Source organism: Lepisma saccharinum, chromosome 4 (assembly GCF_977018435.1).
Source record: "Lepisma saccharinum chromosome 4, izLepSacc3.1, whole genome shotgun sequence".
Classification (NCBI taxonomy): domain Eukaryota; kingdom Metazoa; phylum Arthropoda; class Insecta; order Zygentoma; family Lepismatidae; genus Lepisma; species Lepisma saccharinum.
Window position 1 is genome coordinate 45,451,745 of NC_139232.1, and position 21,057 is coordinate 45,472,801.

Sequence of the window (21,057 nt, forward strand, 5' to 3'; positions counted from 1 at the left end):
ATTGCTGATAATGGGTCTCCTTGTTTTACTCCTCTATTTATTGCAAATTTCTGACTAAAATCATTGTTTCCTTTTACTACTGCTGTAGTGTTTTGTAATGTCATCTTTATTAATCTTATTAGTTTGTTTGGAACATTAATTTTCTTTAGACATGTAGGAATTATATTTCTATTTACTGAGTCAAATGCTTGCATAAAATCTATAAATATGTTATGCAGTTCAATATTATATTCATAACATTTTTCATATATTTGTCGCAGTATGAATATATTGTCAACTGTAGATCTATTTGGTAGGCCTCCCTGATGGCGCAGTGGTAGCGTCCTCGCCTTGTAATCAAGGGGTCCCGGGTTCGATACCTGGTGGAGGCACATAGTGGTTCGGATCCCACTTTAAACTGTAGGTCCAGTCCCGATTAGCTGTACTGTGCATAAAGTGGACTTAAAACACCAAATCAAGTAGATCTATTTGGTCTAAATCCCATTTGATATTCGCCGAATTTGTTTTCTGTAATTTCAGAGATTCTATTTTGTAGAAGAATTGCAAAGATTTTGTATGCGACATTCAAAAGCGTAATTGGTCTGTAGTTATTACACTGCAACCTGTCTCCTTTTTTAAAAATTGGGCAAATGATACCATGTAACCACTCTCGTGGCATTTCCTCTTTATTCCATATGTTGAGTATCAATTTATAAATTTTATTCCTTATCATATAACCTTCGTGTCTTATCAGTTCTGCTGTGATATTATCTGAAGCAGGTGACTTATTCATTTTTAAGGATTTTATGATTTTATTTACCTCCTCATATGTTGGTATTGGAGTTTCAGTATCATTTTCCAATTTTTCGAATATTTCAAGTAGTGGTATTTACGGTGGGATAAACCCACGAAAGGAAGAGCTCTCCTCAAGCAGCTTTGCTACACTTAAAACTTGCTCAACATGCCCATATGAGTTTTTTGCTCTAGTGTAGCACCCCGTCTAATCCAAGATTTTTGTAAAAAATGCCCTCGGGAATTTTTCAGAAAAGAAGAGCTCCCTCAGATTGATTTGCGCATACTTACAAAAGTTGCATCAGCCAGATTTTTGTCCATAAACTTGTCAAAAATTGATATTTTTTTGGCCACACCAGAAATTAAGCAAAAACCCATACATACACATACATACATACACACCTACCCATATATACACATATTCACTTCCAGTTTAAGTTTAATTGATAAACAAGGGGTTCTGGGTTCGAGTCCTGATAGATTGAAATATGTGTGGCATTCCATACGTGAGATTTTGAGAATAATTACTGCTAGTTGATAGCTCCCAGATCTGAAAACCTGGTAAAAAGTGTTTTACAACAATATATTGTATAAAAACTGAATTTCTCAGTTTTCTTATTTTTTCATGTTTTATAACCACCCGCTCAGCCATACAATAGGAGAAGAGCGGGTAAGCATAATTAATTGTTTGCATGTTTTGCCGGCACGCAAGAGATAAAATCTACACGCTAGAAGGGAGCATTAATGATTTTTCTGTACGATTCACTGAAGGGGCCATTAATCTTTCTGTGCGACAGGGGAAAAAGTGTAACATGTCTGCAACATGTAAAAGTGTAACAAAGATTATTGAGATAAAAATACATATTTTCACACAGTGGCAATGAACTGCCCCCCTTCATGCTGAAAGTAATTCTATTCTGATAATATGAGCCTAGGCAAAGACTTAGAAAATATTATGGCAGTTCAAAATCCAATTTTGTCTGTATTAGGGTCTCAGAACCCAGTAAAATGTGGATATATTCCATATGGAGAAGTGTTAATATTGTTGCATTGTAATCAGGGGCTTTGGGTTCGAGTCCTGATATAAGATTGAAATATATACAACTGCCCACACATAAGATATTCACTGCTAGCTGATAATACAGTTGAGGTTTCAAAGCTGGTAGAGTGTCTGGGGCCTCTCTGACAGCAAAGTGTTGGTATTATTGCTTTGTAATCAAAGGGCTTTTATGTTTGAATCGGACCTCTAGAATTGCTCCGTGACTCTCTCATTTCTTACATCATAAACATATGATTTTTCGCCTATGAGAATAACACTACATATGGTGTCATCAGGTAATGCCTCATGGAATTCACAGATAATTTTAATGTTTGTCCTGTCATTCACCACAACTTGTTTCCTTTTTGAAGTGTTGATGACAAACATGGGTCTCTGTGCTTTGAATTCATCTGGAGTGTAATACATGTCAGTATTGCCAGTAGTGACACGTTTGAAAGCCGAAAATGCCTCATATAATTTGAGGAAATCATCCTTGGAAATGTCTAAATTGTAATTTTCTCTAGGAAATACCTCATTTCTGCCATTTTTAAGATATATGTTCTTGATGTTGCAGTTATCAAATTTGCTTGAATTTTTTTCCTGATTATTGTGTCTTCCAGTCTGAAACAATACCACTACAAAATCCGGCATGTCGTATTGTATACTGGAGAATGAATTTGTGGCATCAAACTCATAATAGGTACCAGATGCAGGCTTCTGTACAGATTGATATGTATAAAATTGCAGAGGAACCTGTGGATTTTTTAGGATATCAGCTTTGTATTTAAGAGCATAGCTGGCCTCATATTCAACAACAGGGATTCTTAGCTCCATAGTCTGAATAATGCATTTGCCTGCATCTGGTAAGGTATTAGGCAGAGCTTCCCCGGTAGAGTTTATTGTACTGTACCTCATCAAAGCATTATTATCATTGGCAGCTCTTCTAAATGTAATTCTTAACCCACCCTTCCACATAATATCTTTGTAATCTGAGAAGAATCCTGGCAACAGGCGCATGGGGAACAGCACTGTGTGGTTTTTAGATAATATTTTCTCACCAGCTTCAAATCCACCGATTCTGTAGTAAGAAGCCTCGGTTTTGGATAATTTTAGTGTGGCCAAAGCTGTGGAGGTAATGCCGGGATAATCCACTCTGTTTATAACAACACCATGCTTTCTGATCTCAATTTCAGAGAACAGATGCGGCACAAAATTATCTACAAGTCTTATATTTGAATTTGCCGGATAATCTGTTCCATCGAGCTTTACAACATCAAATTTGATGTATAGATCTGCTCTGTGGGGTGTATAAAGCCATCCCCTACATCAAGATCAACCTCGATCTCTGTGTTGGGTTGATTTAAATTTGCAAATGTCCTCCTGTTTGGGGGGAATGATTGTAGCTCATAACTCTCAATATTTTCCATTGTATGTATTTTTATTTAAATATTAATCTCTATGATTGCAGTTGTTGTGGCTCCAGCAAAATCAACTAATTCTTCTTTTTCATTAGTGACCATCAATTCAATATAATCTATTCTATTATGACACACAGGAAAATATAATGTTGGGGATGGATTGTAGATGATTGGCTCCATGAATTCAGAATTAGGTTTGAATGTTGCAATGATGCCGGTTTGTTTGTGAGTGCCTATGCCATTTGATTTGGTGATCATACCCTCAGCCACATTACAGTGAATATTCAGAGTCTCTATGGCTAGGAATTTAGGTATATTCATAGCAGTGTGTTTGATGGCCGCTTCAAGTTTTGTGTTGTTCTCAAAGCCTAACAGCTCTCCTATAGTACCCAGATGCACTGTCTCCGTAGCAGATACAATCTCTACTCTGTGAGTGACAGAATTTTGACTTAACACTACACCTCTGGGTAATTGAGCATTTAGAGTGGACAGATTATATTGCCCTGGAGTGATGACAATTTTTTGATCCCCAACTGCAATTTTGTTGTTGTGGTGTGTAATATTAGGGATTAAGTACATGCCGTAAAATGCTCTGAGAGCTATTGTTTTGGGATACACTATATCATCATGCAATTTGAGTTTCAATATTGAATTTTGGCTGGTGAGATGGAATACCCCCATGATGTTTCAGATACCACAAGGCTTTTTGAAAATTTTCAATTGATGGTTTATTTATTTGAGACATATATCTAAGAACAGATAAACACAAATGTCCACAATTAACATCTTTGAAGTTTTGAACACGGGCATTATTGTAATAAAGATTAGCTGATTTTAGATATTTTACTAAATTTTCAGGTGGAACACCTCCAAATGAATCAAACACAAATGCCTCATTGTTTAAATATTTAAGATAACAGATCCAGTGAGTGCCCTGATTTTTGTACTTATCCAAATTAACAATGCCACACTCTTTGTTGAGTGGTTGTTCTGGTAAAGAATCAGACATGTACACACCCCTAAAATGTTTGATGCCCAGTGGCTTGATTAAAGCTTCAATATCTTGGTTTGTAAGCGGCTCTTGTTTTTTTTAAACTTATTCATGGCTCTCTTAACACCTTTGCCTTTTTTCTCCATGGCCAGGTTATGGCGCCTCTGCTCATCTAATTCTGCCCTATTTTTCTTGGCATCTATTACTGTTTTTGCTATGGCAGCTGATCCCCCAGCCAAGCTCCCAACAGCCCCGAGAGCAGCTAAGATGGCCGGGATGGTAAATATGAATCCCCCCACATGTGATTTTTTCCTTGATTGCTGTAATTTTTTTAATTGGGGTGTGCTAAGCAACAATTTCATACCATGGCCCTTGGCAATACAAGAATTTTTTTTCTTGCGCTGCTTTTTGGTCAAGAGACTGTCAATAGTTTTAAGAGATTTGAGACCTGCATAAGGTATTTGATACATAACACCCTTGGCCTTCATTGTAGGTTTATTATATATATATTCACAGCCCCCACCCCAGTTTTTGTTTGGTGTTCATAGCTATGGTGGTTCCCAATGCTGCTATTTTTTCACTCAAAGATGCATCTTTGCTTACAAATCTACCAAATGCAGCCTCTTCTAATTTCTTGTCTGCAACATGTCTCTTGTCAAGATCAGAATGTGTGTTGTATGCTATGTCATGGTCTCTACAAGCAGCATCTAGGGGATTTACACCAGGATCACCTCTGTTTAATCTATGGTCCAATTTTGTACCGGGACCACAATACTGATAGCCTGGAATGTGTAGTTCAAATGGCAGCTTGTTTATAATGTCATTAACCAACCCCCGACCCTCAGAAATATTCCAAAATTTAGGTGGTAGAGTATTAATAATTTTTATAAGATATCCAATCCCCTTAGTGTCATTCACTATAAAATTAGACAATTTTGTGCTTATCATGTCCATAATTCCAACCTTTTCATTGTAAAAATTGTGGTTGCCAGCATTTTCCTCCCCAGCTATCACCAATAACCTATCTACAAGTTTCCTGACATCATCAACCCACACAAATTCTTTAGGCAGGGTGTTGTATTGTTTTATTCCACTACCTGTCTTGATTTGTGACCATATGGGCTTGATTAAATTGTTGTATTTTGCCCCACTGCTCGACTTGACTCTTTTTTGTGTGGGATCATTGTTCTGGTATAGAGCATCTGATTTTATTAATATTTCTTTGTAATGTTCATAATCTTGATCTGTATAGCTGCCAGGCCTTTTCCTAGTCATCAGTTCCCACAATCCAGGTGTTCCGGGGTACTTAACAAAAGCACCTTTTTCTCCGAGACGAGATTCTGAATAAACAATCAGATCATCCCCCATAAATGTTACTCTGAAATTGCCAATTCTATGTATGATACTGCCATCAAGCTCTGTGTCAGCATATAAGCCAAACACCTCATCTTTGTTGTCTTTAGGTGTGGTTAAATATTTTTGTGCAAGAAGACCCAATTCAATAGGATCCTGTGTAGCTTCAATTCTTCTAGGAGCAACAGGACTAGGTGTATGAATACTGGAAAGTGGGGTGAATGGATAATCTAATATGTTTCTTGCAGCTACAGGTACAAGCTCTGTGATCAAATTTTGATTTTGCTCTGTAACAGTTTTGATATTCTTACCTAAATTATTAATAGCATCAATGACAGGCTGTTCTGTTTGTTTGTGTTTTTCATAAATTCCACGGTTCTCTGATTTCCATCCCTTAAATCTTTTTACAAGATAATCTCTTAACTTAAGATCATCAATAATTGGCCTTTTCATGGTTATTTATTTATGTTTCAATGTCTAGAAAATTGTTGATTTTATTTCTGTATTTGCCACTATTGGGTGTTCTTGTCATATCAATTGTGACAAACCCATAACTGTCCTGATTCCAGCACCTACTGCAAATCTTGGAAAAATCATTGTAGCTCAAGTCCCCACCTACATATTCATCATGTATGTGTTTGAGGTTGGTATGGTCTTGATGAAACACACATATAAAATTGCTGTTGTCTCGGATCAGTTGCTTCGGTATTTTTGAAAAAGTCTGTGCCAGGTAGAAGCAATCAATGTTTTTGTGCCGGCCCTGTGTAAAGAAATTTCTAACCTTGTTTTGATTATCCAGTATAATGTCATCAAACACAACAACAGAATTATCGAGACATTCATGGAGTGGCTTAACATCTGGTTCAAAAGTGGCTATATCCAATCCATCATATAGCTTCATCAGCTGCTGATATTTTAATTGTTCCAAGCTCTTAGAGAAGACATACAAGTGCCTGTTTTTCCAGTCTAACCAGTTGGGTGCCAATAAAAAATTATCAACCATTAGTGTAGTTTTACCACAAGCCGATGGCCCAACAATAAGACACCTAATATTTTCAGGCAGCAACTTGCCATTTCTCTTAATCTGCTGTTCAGGTTCTGGCAGCCTTTTTATAACATCCCAGGTGCTCATATTATTATTTTGTTTGCATCGATCCAGCTGTGTTCTGGAAGTCCTAGCCATTTGACAAATAACTTGTTGCCTTTTCTGCGGATGATTTTTTCTATGAGATATGTGTCAGGCTGTTTAGTTTTGGTGAGTTCTTCTTCATAGAACCTGCCTTTGAGAATTTCTCCTCGGTGATCTTTTATTATATATGTGTTAAGGGTCCCAGGTTTAACTTGAACCACTGTAAATAATTCAGTGCTCCAGTTTCTTGTAAAGCCTCTTTTGAATAAGTGCTTATATTTGCTGATTCTTACTTGATCACCCACCCTGTATTTGGCCTTTCTTGTTGTTGGCTGGTATCTAGGATAATAAACAGTCCTGATCAATTTTTGCTCATCAGATGGAGTTACTTCAGAGGGTTTCATGTTGATTGTGGAATGGACCGAGTTGTTATATTTATGTAGAAGTTCTGGAAGAATATTAAGCCATTTATAATTACCTTGAAGTGTAAATTGTTTATACATAAGATTTTTTAGGGTTTTGTTGAATCTCTCTACAATTGAGGCTTTGAGGTCACTGTAACTCGAGTAATGTTTTATTGCTTGGCTTTTAATAAATTGTTGAAACACTGAATTATAAAATTCTTTGCCATTATCTGTTTGCAAATAGCGGGGTGATCTTCCACTCTGATTGATGATTGTCCTGAAGGCTTCTGTAACACATTTTCCAGTCTTGGATTTGAGTGGCACAGCCCAGGCAAATTTTGAAAATGTGTCTATCACAGTGAGTAGATACTTGTAGCCCTTGTTGATTTTGTCTAAGTTTTTCAACTGCCCACTTGCCATTTCAATCAAGTCGCTCTGCCATAAATCATCTATGCCTTTTGTGACTACTGGGAGTCTCTTAAAATTATGTCGGGCCTGTCTGTGTAATTCATCAACAATAATTTGTCTAGACATAATATGAAAACAAGAATATTGCAACTATAGGATGTTCAGCAGCTGATACTGCAGGATTTTCTAAATATAATTTGTCTCCAATATGTATTTTAAATTCCAAAGTGCCATCATCTTCAGTATAGGCTGTTTCTAATGTATTGGGATCTGTAAAATCCTCTAACTCTACACTGGTGATTTTCACTTTATTATCAGCATTTGTTATTGATAAGGTGGGGTAGTGGTGTGCCTGTGGTTGAAGCCAATATTTGATCTTGATTGGTCTCAATGTGCCTCCAACAAAAAACTGCTAATAAAATTGTGCAGGGGACAGCATATATATTTTGCCACCTGGTGTAAATGGTGAATCATATTCTTTGTTGGGGATGCTGTACAATTCAAGAATTACTGAATGTTTTGGATTCTCGATTATGCCTGTTATTTCTTTTTCTGCTGTAAGCAATCTGCTTGTTACAGATTCAAGGTGCTCATTGATGGTCCTAACAACATCATCATGGCCTGGCTTAATTTTTATGTCCACAACAAGTTTCTTGTATTGTTGCACAATCTCTTGAAGCTGGGTGGCAAAAACAGACAGAGCATTTGCTTGATTGGATTCCATGGTCCCTAGCTGTTGCTTGATATTAGCTACAATTTGTTGCAAATTTTCAACAACTGCCAATTTTGAATTTTGAGCAGTAAGATCATGGACCTGTCTTCTGATATCCTCAAACAGGGCATGCAGTTCATTAATATGTTGATTGGTTGGTAGAGTGGCCACTGTCTGAGTGAGATGTTTGATCTCTGCCTGGATATTCTTGATATCTTCTGATTTCAATATGCGATTTACTGCCCTCTTTATATTTTTAAGTTCCTGTGATGTGGGAAGATTTGATACTGTATTTTGCAAAGATTCAAGTGCCAATTTTACATTGTTTAATTCAGAAGCATCAGCCACATTTTGCATAGCATTTTGGAGCAGGGCTATATCTGCCTGAGAGGGTGTGGATTGTTGTAAAATTTCAAGCTTTGTTTGGATATCATCGATCAAGTGATGAAAATGAGATAGTTCAGATTCAGTATTGAGGTTTTCAAGCTTTGTGATCTGTTCCTGGACACTGACAAGGGTATCTACAATTCCAGGCAGGCGGGATTCTAGTACATTTGCCAAATCATTTTGCACTGCTGCTATTGTACCTTCAAGATGGGTTATGGTACTTTGAATTTTTCCAAAATCTTCATATGTTTCAAGTTGCAGCTTAATATTTGCTACACTCCGAGTTATTGCATTCAAAGCATCAGAAGATGGCAAATTGTTCATAAAATTTTCAAGTGTCTCAATTTTTTCTTTAACCTCGGCTATTGCATTGTTCAGGGGGTCCAGATTAGGTATCTGGAGTGACTGAATCTGTTCTTTTAGAGTGGAAATTACTAGATCAAAATCTTCTTGTGATTTTATGCTTTTGACAATTGTTTGGAGCTGTGCCTGGACATTATTTATCTGCTCTTCCAATTGTTGTTTCAATTGCTCAGAGTTGGTGGCCTGGCTCTTAAATTTGGCTTGAAGAGCTGCTACAGCTTCTTCTAAACTTTGAAAATTATCTAATGTGGCCAAATCAGTATATTTCTGAAGCAGCAATTTGAGTTCAGAATCAATTTTAAGAAGAGGGTCCATGCATTGTGATTGTAAATTTGTAATTTCTAGTTGAAGGCTGGCATTGAGTGTGGTTTGTAAAGCTTGTAAATCACTTCTTAATTTCTTGACTCTGACATCAAGCATCAAAATCTCATCACTGTGATCTTCATGCCTTGTATGGCCAAATATATCATTAGGCATTTTTGTTTTAGTGGTTATTTATTATAGAGTATCTGATTCTTAATTCTATAAAAAAAGGTATAAGCTTGTCATAGGATCCAGGGACCTCAATATATAAGCAGTCACCAGCAGAAACAGTATAAACAGTGCCAGAAACCATGTTTGAGTGCTTAATTCTATAAATATTTCTCCCTACTGAAATCTTGACATCGCCCTCAGGGGTTGTAATAAATTGCAATTGCCCACCTACAGGTAATTGGTAATGATTTAAATTATTGTTAAATATGTACAATGTTTTGCCTGTTTCATCATCAACATCTGTAAGTATGCTGTTCAGATGAATAATTAACAAGCCACTTAGTTTAGACAGCATATCAGGAGAGGGTTGTGGTGTTGGCAGGTCCATAATAGCCTGTTTTTTGAACCCAAATAAGTTCATAGGCATGTTTATTTATTTCAAATCATGCTCTGTAATTGGGCATTGATTTCCATTTTTCAAATCACAATGCCCCCATGGTAGAGTATGTATGCCACATGATAAAATGCATCTCTTATCATCATGTGGGTCCAGGGCCACTTTTCTTACAATATTGCTAGTCAGCAAGTGATCCACACTCTGGATTCTGGATTCTGATGTTTTGATTAAACTCTGGGATTTGATGCAATTTTTATAATCTTCAAATTCAAGATCTTTTTCAACAGCTACTTTGCCAATGCCCTTGGCCTTTTTGGCAGCAACACCACTACATGTTTTAAAACTATACACCTTGGCACTTAACCCAGCAAATTCCACAATAGCATCACCACATGTCTCATCTTTTAACTTGCCAGGCACCTTTTTGTTGTGGGGTTGAATAATTGTATGTTCACTGGTATCAAAGTATTGAAACAATTCAGGCTGTGACATATCTTGATAAACATCTTCTGTTTTAATATCAAGAATAAAACTATCCGTATCCATGTACATCAGTTTTACACGATCACCATGAAAAGGTTTCAACACATCATAATACAATGTTAACATATGTAATTTGGACGATTCCAATATCACAGCCCCTACATAAATAGGTTTATCAAACTTAATTTTTGTTTTCTTCATGTTGAAAAGTGCCATGTGCTCATCATAAATTCTTCTATAATTGAAGTTGGGCTTTGCAACCAATTTTTTGCTCCGGCTGGGGTCAGTAATTATTTTAACATCGGTATGTTTTCTGACATTTTCAATAGTTTTGCCATATACAGAATTCACCATCAATTTAAACAAGCCCTTATCAAATTGGCTCTTTGCAGATGTTCGAAGCTCCGTGTTTGTATCAATGTATGGTTTCAACCATCTTGAGTGCCTGAACCTCAAAACTTTTCCAATTTTGGTCACTTGAACACCATGTTTCATCAGGAACTGGAGGTTTTTGTAATATATGATATAGCCTTGTTTTGGCTCCAGTGTCATCATGAGCTTCTTCTGTTTAGAGCCAGGTGAGCACTGAACCTCGGGAATTGGGGGCAGATCAGAAAATGTATTGTGCAAATCATCAGGAATTGTCAGATCAGCCTCTAAGAAGAGGCCATAGTCACTGTCATCAAAATCCTTAAGATCTTCAATATTGAAATTTTCAACCCACTCAAGCCCTGCATATGGCAGTTTTTGCATCATGGCATGACCATAGAGGCTGTTTGCATCTACATACACTATATAATTTGATGGCCGTGCTGGATCATAATCAGGCATATATTTGTTATTTGCTCTGGCATATCTCTGGGAACATTGCACCATCCCTCCTCTTATACATTTCTCCATAAACAGATACTTATTTTGATCTGGGATCAGATCCAATTGCATTTTAGTGTTCAAAAACGTTGCGGCCCATGCTAGGCCCGGGGCACTGAAAAAATATATTGGGTCCAGTTTATAATTTTGCATGGAAGATTTTCTGAATGCCTGCATTATATCAGCTAAGAGAGTGACATCAAGTTTTAAATATGCCATGTGATAATCACCAAATGTCTGGCAATTTAAATTGTTCCACATCAACTGAGCATGGTGATAATCTTCATCAGTGATTCCAGATCCTCTGATTTTGCTGTAAAACTCTTCTTGTGGTGGCAGGGAACACTCATCAAATTTAGAAAAATCTGTAACATAGTCATATGGATATACACCCTTCCGCCTAATTAATTTCAGGTCCTGATTTGGAAACGAGGCACTTGTGATTTTGAATTTATCATCAGATAATTGATTTGCCAGTGTAGGCAGGCTAGCCGATAAAAATCTGTAAGAATCAAGAAATCTTAATTGAATAGGAACACCATTAACTTTAATTATCTTGCTAATAGATATATATTTCTCATCATTTTCAGCTAAAATATTTAAATTCTGCTTGTCAAACCCCTCGTATCTGATCAGATGATGGAAATCATAATTGGATGCTCCATGGCAAAATATGGGGATAAATTTTGGTCTCTTGATCTTAATATTACAGCTATTACACAGGGCCATTTTGTATTTACCATCTGTATGAGAATGGTGTTTCACCTTGATATTTATATCTGAAAATTCAGAATCACATACCGGGCATTTTTCTGCATTGTTGAAATCCTCAATCTGATCCTCTGTTAAAGGCAACATGGGTTTTGATTTTAATAAGAAATTAGATGCTATGTCACGGCACTCATTTTCTATTCTATGTGCAAATATTTTGATGGCATCTGGTCCCATGTATGAATATTCTTTAATAACAACACCATCCCGTATAACTATATAACAAAAACTGGAAGGTTCATGTAGCTGGTATGATGTACTTGAAGATTCTTCTGGATCTGGATTGCAGAATGCAAGAGGTTTGAGGTTCGATTCAAAATCACAGACAATATATGCTGGGTGTTCCAACAAGGCTTCAAACTTTTTGAATTTGCAATTTTCACTTGGATTAGGCATCACCATATGAACAGGTTTATGGTTCCCACAGTATTTCAGATGCTCAATTAACTTGTTTTTAGCAATTTCTGCACTCTCTTCCCGAACCCCTTTCACCATTTTATGACCATCAAATACAGTTAAGCATCTTCTGCACAACTTAAATATTTTTTTATATTTGTCTAGTTGTGTTCTCACTAAAGCTTGAAGATTATGTATCAGAGTGTAATGATATGTACCATCCCCTTCAATTAAGAGCAGATCAATCGGAATAGCAGATTCATCATCAATTGTACTGATTCTGAGAGGTGCTATCGGGCAATTGCCATGGCCAGTGGAACAAATAAATACATTAATAGATAATTGTTTGCCATTGATATCCCTGGTCTTTTTTTCAAATTTATCAATATTCTGAACTGACATTGGATATTCCAAACCCTCCATTGCCTCGTCAAAATCATGTTCATGTTGTTTGTAATAACTTATTCTCTGAGGATGCCTTGAAACTGGATACAAAGCAGCTAATATACACCACAAAAAGCATTTCTGGTCGGTATTTTCTATATTGACCACGGCTCTTCTGTTTTTGATATTAGCAGGTAATGGCAGATATGTAGAACCTTTTAATGGGCTGAATTCAGAAATATTAACATATAACTTGTGCGGAGAGCCACATAGGCTCCATCCTGACTCTTTTGCCGCAAATTCAGAGTGTTTAATGTTCAGTTGATCCATCAATCTGCTTATTATTCTGTCCGAATTTGCATTTGAATATACCGGTACAGTTTCTGTTATGTGGGGCTGTGTAAATTTTGTGCCATTTGGCTTCTTATATTGTGTATACAATTTGAGGGAGAGCTTATAAGAACCATTTTGTGCATTTAGAATTGCCTGGAGACCAGAATTTATACTGTTCAAAAAATTCTCAATGCCACATCTTGGCTCTGATACAAAACGGTGATCCCTTAATTGGCCGTTAAAACTGCTACGGATAGGTTCATAGCGTGGCTGCTTTGCTGCTCTGGCATTAAGAGGTGCTTCATGCTTTCTTTTCAGACCAGATGTAGATGGTTGTGTTGATGATTGTGCAGAGCAAGTATCTTTATGTGTATATGTGAAGTATTGCATGCTGTATTTTCTATTGCATTTGGGGCAAATTTTTGTGGGAGTTCTGTATTTGTCTGGGTTACAAATCTTTTGGTGTCTGGCCCAATTAGAGCTAAATATATTTTTATTGCATTGATTACAATATTTTTGATTCGGCATTTTTGCTGTTGTTTATTATATACAATTTCCTGGGTTTCAAATCAAAACTTTATACTGAATAAAAAATATCAGTTGGGTTCAGCTGTGTGATTTGTGTGTGTGTGTATGTGTGTAGGTGTGTATACACTTAATATTTTTAGCTTTGGTATTTATATAAAATTTCCTGGGTTTTAAATCTAATCTCTATGCTTATCTTATGACAGGTTGTAAAGCCAATAGCCCACAAGTAGAAAAAGAAAAAAAATATTCATTCACACTGACTCTAAATATGAGTGGATTACAACAAATATCAGATTTTATATTGTTCAATTAAAGCAAACAGGCCTGTAAGTATGAGAAGCACTGTATCAACACATCTGTTCTCCTCAGTCACTCTCACAATACTGGCTGATGCAATACTCGGGAATTTCTGTAAGTACTGGCGCTGAGGAGAAACATGCAAAACAAAAATCAATACTACCGTCTCGGGAATTACACACACTGACACAGAGGGGGGGGGGGGGGAACATGCAAACACGGAGCAATTCTAGAGGAGCTCTGCATATTGCATTGTTTTAATATTAGATAAGCAAATTGAACCTGGTATCCAATTAAACTTAAACTGGAAGTAAATATGTGCGAGTAGGTATGGGTTTTTGCTTAATTTCTGGTGTGGCCAAAAAAATATCAATTTTTGACAAGTTTATGGACAAAAATCTGGCTGATGCAACTTTTGTAAGTATGCGCAAATCAATCTGAGGGAGCTCTTCTTTTCTGAAAAATTCCCGAGGGCATTTTTTACAAAAATCTTGGATTAGACGGGGTGCTACACTAGAGCAAAAAACTCATATGGGCATGTTGAGCAAGTTTTAAGTGTAGCAAAGCTGCTTGAGGAGAGCTCTTCCTTTCGTGGGTTTATCCCACCGTAAATACCACTACTATTTCATCTTCAGATGGTAAATGTTCCCAATTTAATAATTCCTGAAAGTACTCTTTCCAATGGAGTAATACTTTTTCTTTCTCAGATATTATTTCTCCAGATGCATCTTTACATTAATGAAGTTGCATGAGTGTAGTTCCCTACATGAGATGTCACAGCCTTAAAAAAAAATTATTGAATCCTTTCTTCTATGGTATTCCTCAATCTCTTTGATTCTATCATTTATCCATTCTTTTTTCTTCTTTCTGCATACATTGTTGGCAATTCTCCTTTTTTTCTCATATTCTTCACAATTTGCCCTTGTATGTCTCTGTAAACATCTTTGTCGTGCAGCATTTTTCTGATTTATTACCATTTTACGTATGTCTCTGTAAACATCTTTGTCGTGCAGCATTTTTCTGATTTATTACCATTTTACATTCATCATCCCACCATTCATTCCTTGGTTTTCCATCTTGCTTTTGTATTACTTCAGTTGCTGTTTTCAGAATAACTTCTTTGAGTTCTTTCCAATCTTCATTTATATCTTGGGTATCAATAAAGTTTTCCAACTTTTGGCTCATTTTTTCTATATTGTTTCAGAATTGCTTTACTATGCATATTGCTTTTATTCCATTTTATCTGTTGTCTTGGAATACTTTTTCGTACAGGTATTAATTTCTGTTTAATTACTGCCTTGACCAAAAAATGATCCGAATCACAATTCAGACCCCTCATTGTTTTTACATCCTGCACCATTTCCTTTTTATGTTCGTTTACTAAAACATGGTCAATTTGGTTGGTAGTTTTCCCATCTGGGGACACCCAGGTACCTTTATGTATCTTTTTATGTTCATACTGTGTACTCATTACAGTCATATTATTTGCAATAGCATAGTTGCATACTAATTCTCCATTATTATTGGTTATCTCATGCAATGTATGTTTACCTGTTACTTCTTTATATGCATCCTCTTTTCCTATTTTTGCATTTAAATCTCCCAACAGGACTATCAGGTCATGTCTCGGGGTTTTATCTTGCACTACTTGTAGTTCTTCATAAAACTTATCTTTAATGTCATCATCTTTCTCTTCTGTTGGGGCATACACGTTTATAAATGTCACATTACAGAACCTTCCCTTCACTCTAAGTTTAGATATTCTTTCACTACACGGTTCAAACCCTAGTACATGTTTTACCATTTCTCTCTTTACTAGGAATCCAGTTCCGTGCTGACCCGTAGTTTCTTTACAACTGTAATACACAGAGTATTTGTCTTTCTTGATTTCTCCTTGCCCTTTCCATCTTACTTCCTGTAATGCGACTATCTGCAACTTTGTTGCTAAGACTTGATCATCTATTTCTTGCATTTTTCCCGGTTTTAGCATAGTCATTATATTCCATGTTCCTACACATATTATATCTTTCTTATTCCTTTTCATATGCCTAGGTCGTTTTCCATTAATCCATCCGGCTTTCTGTAATTGAGCTCTTTTAGTGGAAGGTTATTTTTATGAGACCAGGGTGCTGGCCTAGTGCTCAACCCCCATTTCTTTGGAGGACCAGGATTTTGTTACGGTTTACTCCCTTAGCTGATAACACCCAGTTTAGGCTCTGGATACTCGCCTTCACCCTCCTCCGTCTGCTACAGCATCGGCCCGCTTCATGAACTTTTTGCTGCATTGCCCAGGGGTCACGCGGCTAACAGCCTTCGAGGACGTGGAGGTAGGATTTGTTGGTAGTATTGGTAGTTGTTATACCCAGTGGCGTTCCTCAGTATTTATAGAGTGCTCATATCAGCATCCGAACACTCCCTGAGACCATACCAACCTTTGACCCCCTGAGATCATATAGTATATTACAATTCAGCACCACAACATTGTACCAGGGCTGCTAAAATATTCTTGATATTATCAATACTTTTGGCATTTTCATCATTTCGGCATTTCCTCAGCCAGCCTCTAAGGGGGAATGGTTAGCATAGCATGCTACAATGCCAAGGGTCCCAGGTTTGAATCCCGGCCTAGTCATGAGTGTTCTATGTGTGTGTCCCTTCATCAATTTCATCATATCATCACTCATCCTCATCTTTGAGGTTAGCGAAATGTAGCAGAAATACAGATTAAACCACATCAATCAATCATATCCTCTACAGGAGGTCTACTGGTCCTGTGAGTACAGCATGTCCCTGTCACATGGAACACCCAGGTTTGATTCATGGGGTGGGTCACTTCAGATGGGAATGTTCCACCCAGCATCTTACCAATGAGCAACCTGGGCCCACTGTGGAGTGGGGCAGTAATGGCTACTAGAGCTTGCTGCTGATTTTTTTTTAATACTGTATCTTCGGTATATTGATATTTTTTTTGTATTCAACAAATACCAAAACCCAGTCTCGGAAACCCAACACACCTTACATCGAACTTGTTTCGTCTTTCAACTCAATTGGGTCTGATGATACCAACAACAAATATATTAGTCAGCACTTCTACTATGAAAGAAGATCCTGTTAATGATATTAAAAAATGAAATAAGATGTATTATGCAGCAACTTCTATTGTAATGTTTATTTTGCAGCACAAGATGTAAGTAAGACAGTTGGTTGAAAATTAATGATGGCCTTCACTGATTTTGATATCACCTAATGACTAGTATTTAAATGCTTATGCATGCATAGTTGCTTTAGGAGTTGTTCTTATATATCTATTCAACTGTTTTCCAGGTATAATGTAAGGAGGACTGATATAATGGTTTTTCACAGAACACTAAGGAAAGGTGTTGACACAGTTCAAATCCAGCAAGCGAAGACAGTGATTGGTTCTTATATTTCTGAATTCGAAAGGAATAGCAGAAACGAAATGAACATTGGGACATCAGTAAATGGTAAATTTTGTACTTGTACGCAAAACTATTTGTAAAATTCATAATGTATCATGCCCAGTTTTTTTCTCAAATTTTAAATTCATATTAACAAAAGTAACAACTATTGATTTACTGGCAGTTTGTTACTGTTACCATTACTCAGATTCATATTTCCTGAATACACTGCAATAATAAATGTAATAATAAAAGATGATATTTATGTGTCAGCAACATTATAAAAGCAACAAATACACTGTAAAAACACAGATACCTTTGCTGTGTTGGTGGTTCTAATTTTCAAATTACTCTTAATCCTTCTCCAGGGATGTTAGCTGCAAGAAACACCTGTTTATGATATGATCATGCAATCAAGTGTTTGTACATTTTAACCTAGTTTAAACTATTTTTAAGGATACTTTAACCCTTATACCATGTCTTAATCTCCCATTCCTAAAGAAGATCAAGATCATTCTGAATATTAAAACTGCCAACAAAACAAAAAGTGCATGTTACTTTGTTTTGGTGAAGTGAATTAATAGTAATGTTGATGTTTTCTATCATATATTTTCAAATTAACCCTTCTATTGACACATTATAGCGTCATCAACAGTCTCATTTGAATTCACCTTAAGTTGAGTTTTCAAAATTAGACTCGACTTAATCGTTCAGTTCTTTACTTAACAGCTACAAAAATCAATTGCATATTATATGCACGGTGTCTATTATTATTATGATGACCTACAACTTTTTAAAACAAATTTTTTACATAAGTACAGTCTAGAAACGTAAAGATTTTATTAAAACACATGAAAACACACCCAGGTTAAGGTGAAGTGAACATATAACCTCTCCCTTGCCAAGATTGCAGTTTGTGTTTGATGAACACATCCTTCTCAAGGTGACCCTGATTTTGCTAAACACACTGGATCTACTATCAGATTAAAAATTATAGATACTTGAGTTTGGACTCCAATTAAAAATTAACCAGTAAACCTACATAAAAGCGATTTACATTAAAATTTAGCGTATTCAACAATTCTGCGTTAATCTATGCTAGCCAATTATTTTTTTGAGTATGCCTTCTATTTTTTATCATCATGAGAACAAAAAAGAGCATTTTTTTTAGTTTTGCAAACGATCACTATCTTTGAAATTCTGTAAATCAAAAACTGGCTGTCCAAGTCGTTATAAAATTTTAGTAGGGTACAGCCAGAAAGATTTTAAACACAATTTTTAATTTTCAGGTTTTCAAAATTTCTAAAAAGAAAAAAGAAAAAAATCTTATTTTGAATTTTGCCAAACAACTTTTTCCTGGTATTGAGTAGTCCTACAAATGGTCTTGTTTTGAAGCTCTTTGCATATGTTTTTAAAATGCATTGTCATTGTTACATGTAATTCACATAGCGAAACGATTTTATACAGATTTTTATTCAGCAGAGTAAAACTCTTCACAGAATGTAGCAACATGCACACAGCCAGGTCCGTTGAACCGCGGAAACTGCCGGTGGGCGCTGCAAGTTAGTGCTTGCGGTGTTGCCACATTCCACGTACAGCTTTACTCCGCTGAATAAAATTCTGTATAAAATATGTTTCGCAATGTGAATTGACAATGGTAATGCATTTTAAAAACAGATGCAAAGAGCTTCAAAACAAGACCAATGTTGAAGATTAGGCACAAACAGGAGATTTTCAGCAAGAAATGCAGACTTGACTTGGACTCGAACCCGGATCTCTAGAATACCATGTCATTGCTCTACCACTTAGTTACCGAGTCGGCCTGGCCTCACCTATGATGATTCCATGCAGGTATAACAGCAACTGCGAAAAATCAGGCAAGGCTAACCTGACTCGGTAGCTCAGTGGTAAAGCAATGGCACGGTATCCCAGAGACCCGTGTTCGAGTCCTGGTCGAGCCTGCATTTTTCACTGAAAATTTCTACATAAGACCAATATTGTATTTGTAGGACTACCCAATACTAAGAAAAAGTTGTTTTGGCAAAATTGGAAATAACAGTTTTTTGAGACATTTTGAAAACATGAAAATTAATAATTGTGTTTCTGCCTGCACCCTACTAAAATTTCATAACAATCGGACAATCAGTTTTTGATTTACAAAATTTCAAAGATAGCGATTGTTGCAAAACTAAAAAAACTGCCCTTTTTATGTTCTCATGACGATAAAAAATAGAAGGCATACTCGAAAAAAAATTGGCTAGCATAGATTAATGCAGAATTGAATAAGCTAAATTTTGATGTAACACGTTTTTATGTAGGTCTACTGGTTAATTTTTAATTGGAGTCCAAACTCTAGTATCTATAATTTTTAATCCGATAGTAGACTGGGAAGTCGATAAAAAATCCTGAAGATGGGCAGCAGCCTCTTAAGTACTAGAATCGATGAGGACATCAGTCCAAAAGAGTCTAGAACCAGACAGTCACAGACGGAGTTGGAACAACAGAATGGCTGTGACACTGCGAAGGAGTAAACCCTTCAAACTGGCATGCCGGAAGCCATAAGAAGGCAGCCCCTTAATTTGGCTAGACTCACCATAGGGCTAATAACCCATGTGGCATCGAAATTCATTTTATTCAGAGAAGAATATAGGAATAAAGGATGCCGACGCCTAACAGCACAAATGGGAAGAAGATGTAAGTAAGTAAGAAAAATCATCGCAAAATACAGACTTTACTGAACGTGTGACATCATTAGCTTCGATCACATGAGCGCAGGCAGTTATTTCAAAATGGCTGACAGCGATGTTCCTTTTCGACAACGTGCTGTGATTGACTTCCTTGTTAAAGAAGGAATTCCTGCTCTTGGAATTGAGAATAAACTTCAGCGTCTGTATGGATATGTATTAATGAGTGATAGCAGTGTTAGTAGATGGGGAAAACATTTTTAGGATGAAAACACGAGCATCAAGGATCAGCCTTGGAGTGGTCGCCCATGAACTGCCTCCACGGAATGCAACATGGAAAGAGTTGACAACATTATTAAAGAAGACAGAAGTGTCACTGTGGATACAATTGCAGCAATACTTGAGATAGAACACAGTGCAGTGCAGGAAATTATTGGAAGGTTAGGCTATCGAAAAATTTGTTGCCGCTGGCTGCCACATGTTTTTTACCGCAGATCACATAGTGCAGGAAAAAAACACCACTCAAGAACTTCTTCAGAAATATCGCAATGAAGGTGATAATTTTTTATTGAGTATTGTGACTAGTGATGAAACTGGTTCCATCATTATGAACCGGAAAGAAAGCGACAGAGCATGGATTGGCACCATTCCACGTCACCGGCAAAAAATAAAGCAAAGGCAATGACGTCTGCTGGCAGAGTTATGGGCACCATCTTCTGGGATACAGAGGGGTGCATTCTGGTTGAATTTCTTGAACCTTGGGTAACCATATATGCTCGTCATTATATCCAAACACTAATAAGCTCTGTCGTGCATTGCGAGATAAACATCCTAGAAAGAAAATCGTCCTTCAACACGATAATGTACACCCGCACTCTGCTCAGTTCACCATTGAAGAAATTTGGAAAATAGGGTTGGAACTTCTGCCACATCCTCTCTACAGGGTCGACATTCCACCTTCCGACTATAATCTGTTTGGTTTTGTGAAGGAACTGTTACGAGGCTAACACTATCAGATGACGGAGGACATACAGAAAGCAGTGTGT

At 36.7% G+C, this 21,057-nt stretch overlaps 1 protein-coding gene across 3 annotated transcripts in view; it reads left to right on the plus strand.

Moving 5' to 3' along the window:
• LOC145986437 (deoxynucleoside triphosphate triphosphohydrolase SAMHD1-like) overlaps positions 1-21,057 on the plus strand; it is a 130,056-nt gene that overhangs the window by 102,759 nt on the left and 6,240 nt on the right. For all 3 annotated transcript variants that reach the window (XM_083120454.1, XM_083120455.1, XM_083120453.1), the window contains exon 10: positions 17,233-17,393. In XM_083120454.1, coding sequence (XP_082976580.1) covers positions 17,233-17,393 — 161 coding nt within the window. The remainder of the gene's footprint in view (positions 1-17,232; positions 17,394-21,057) is intronic.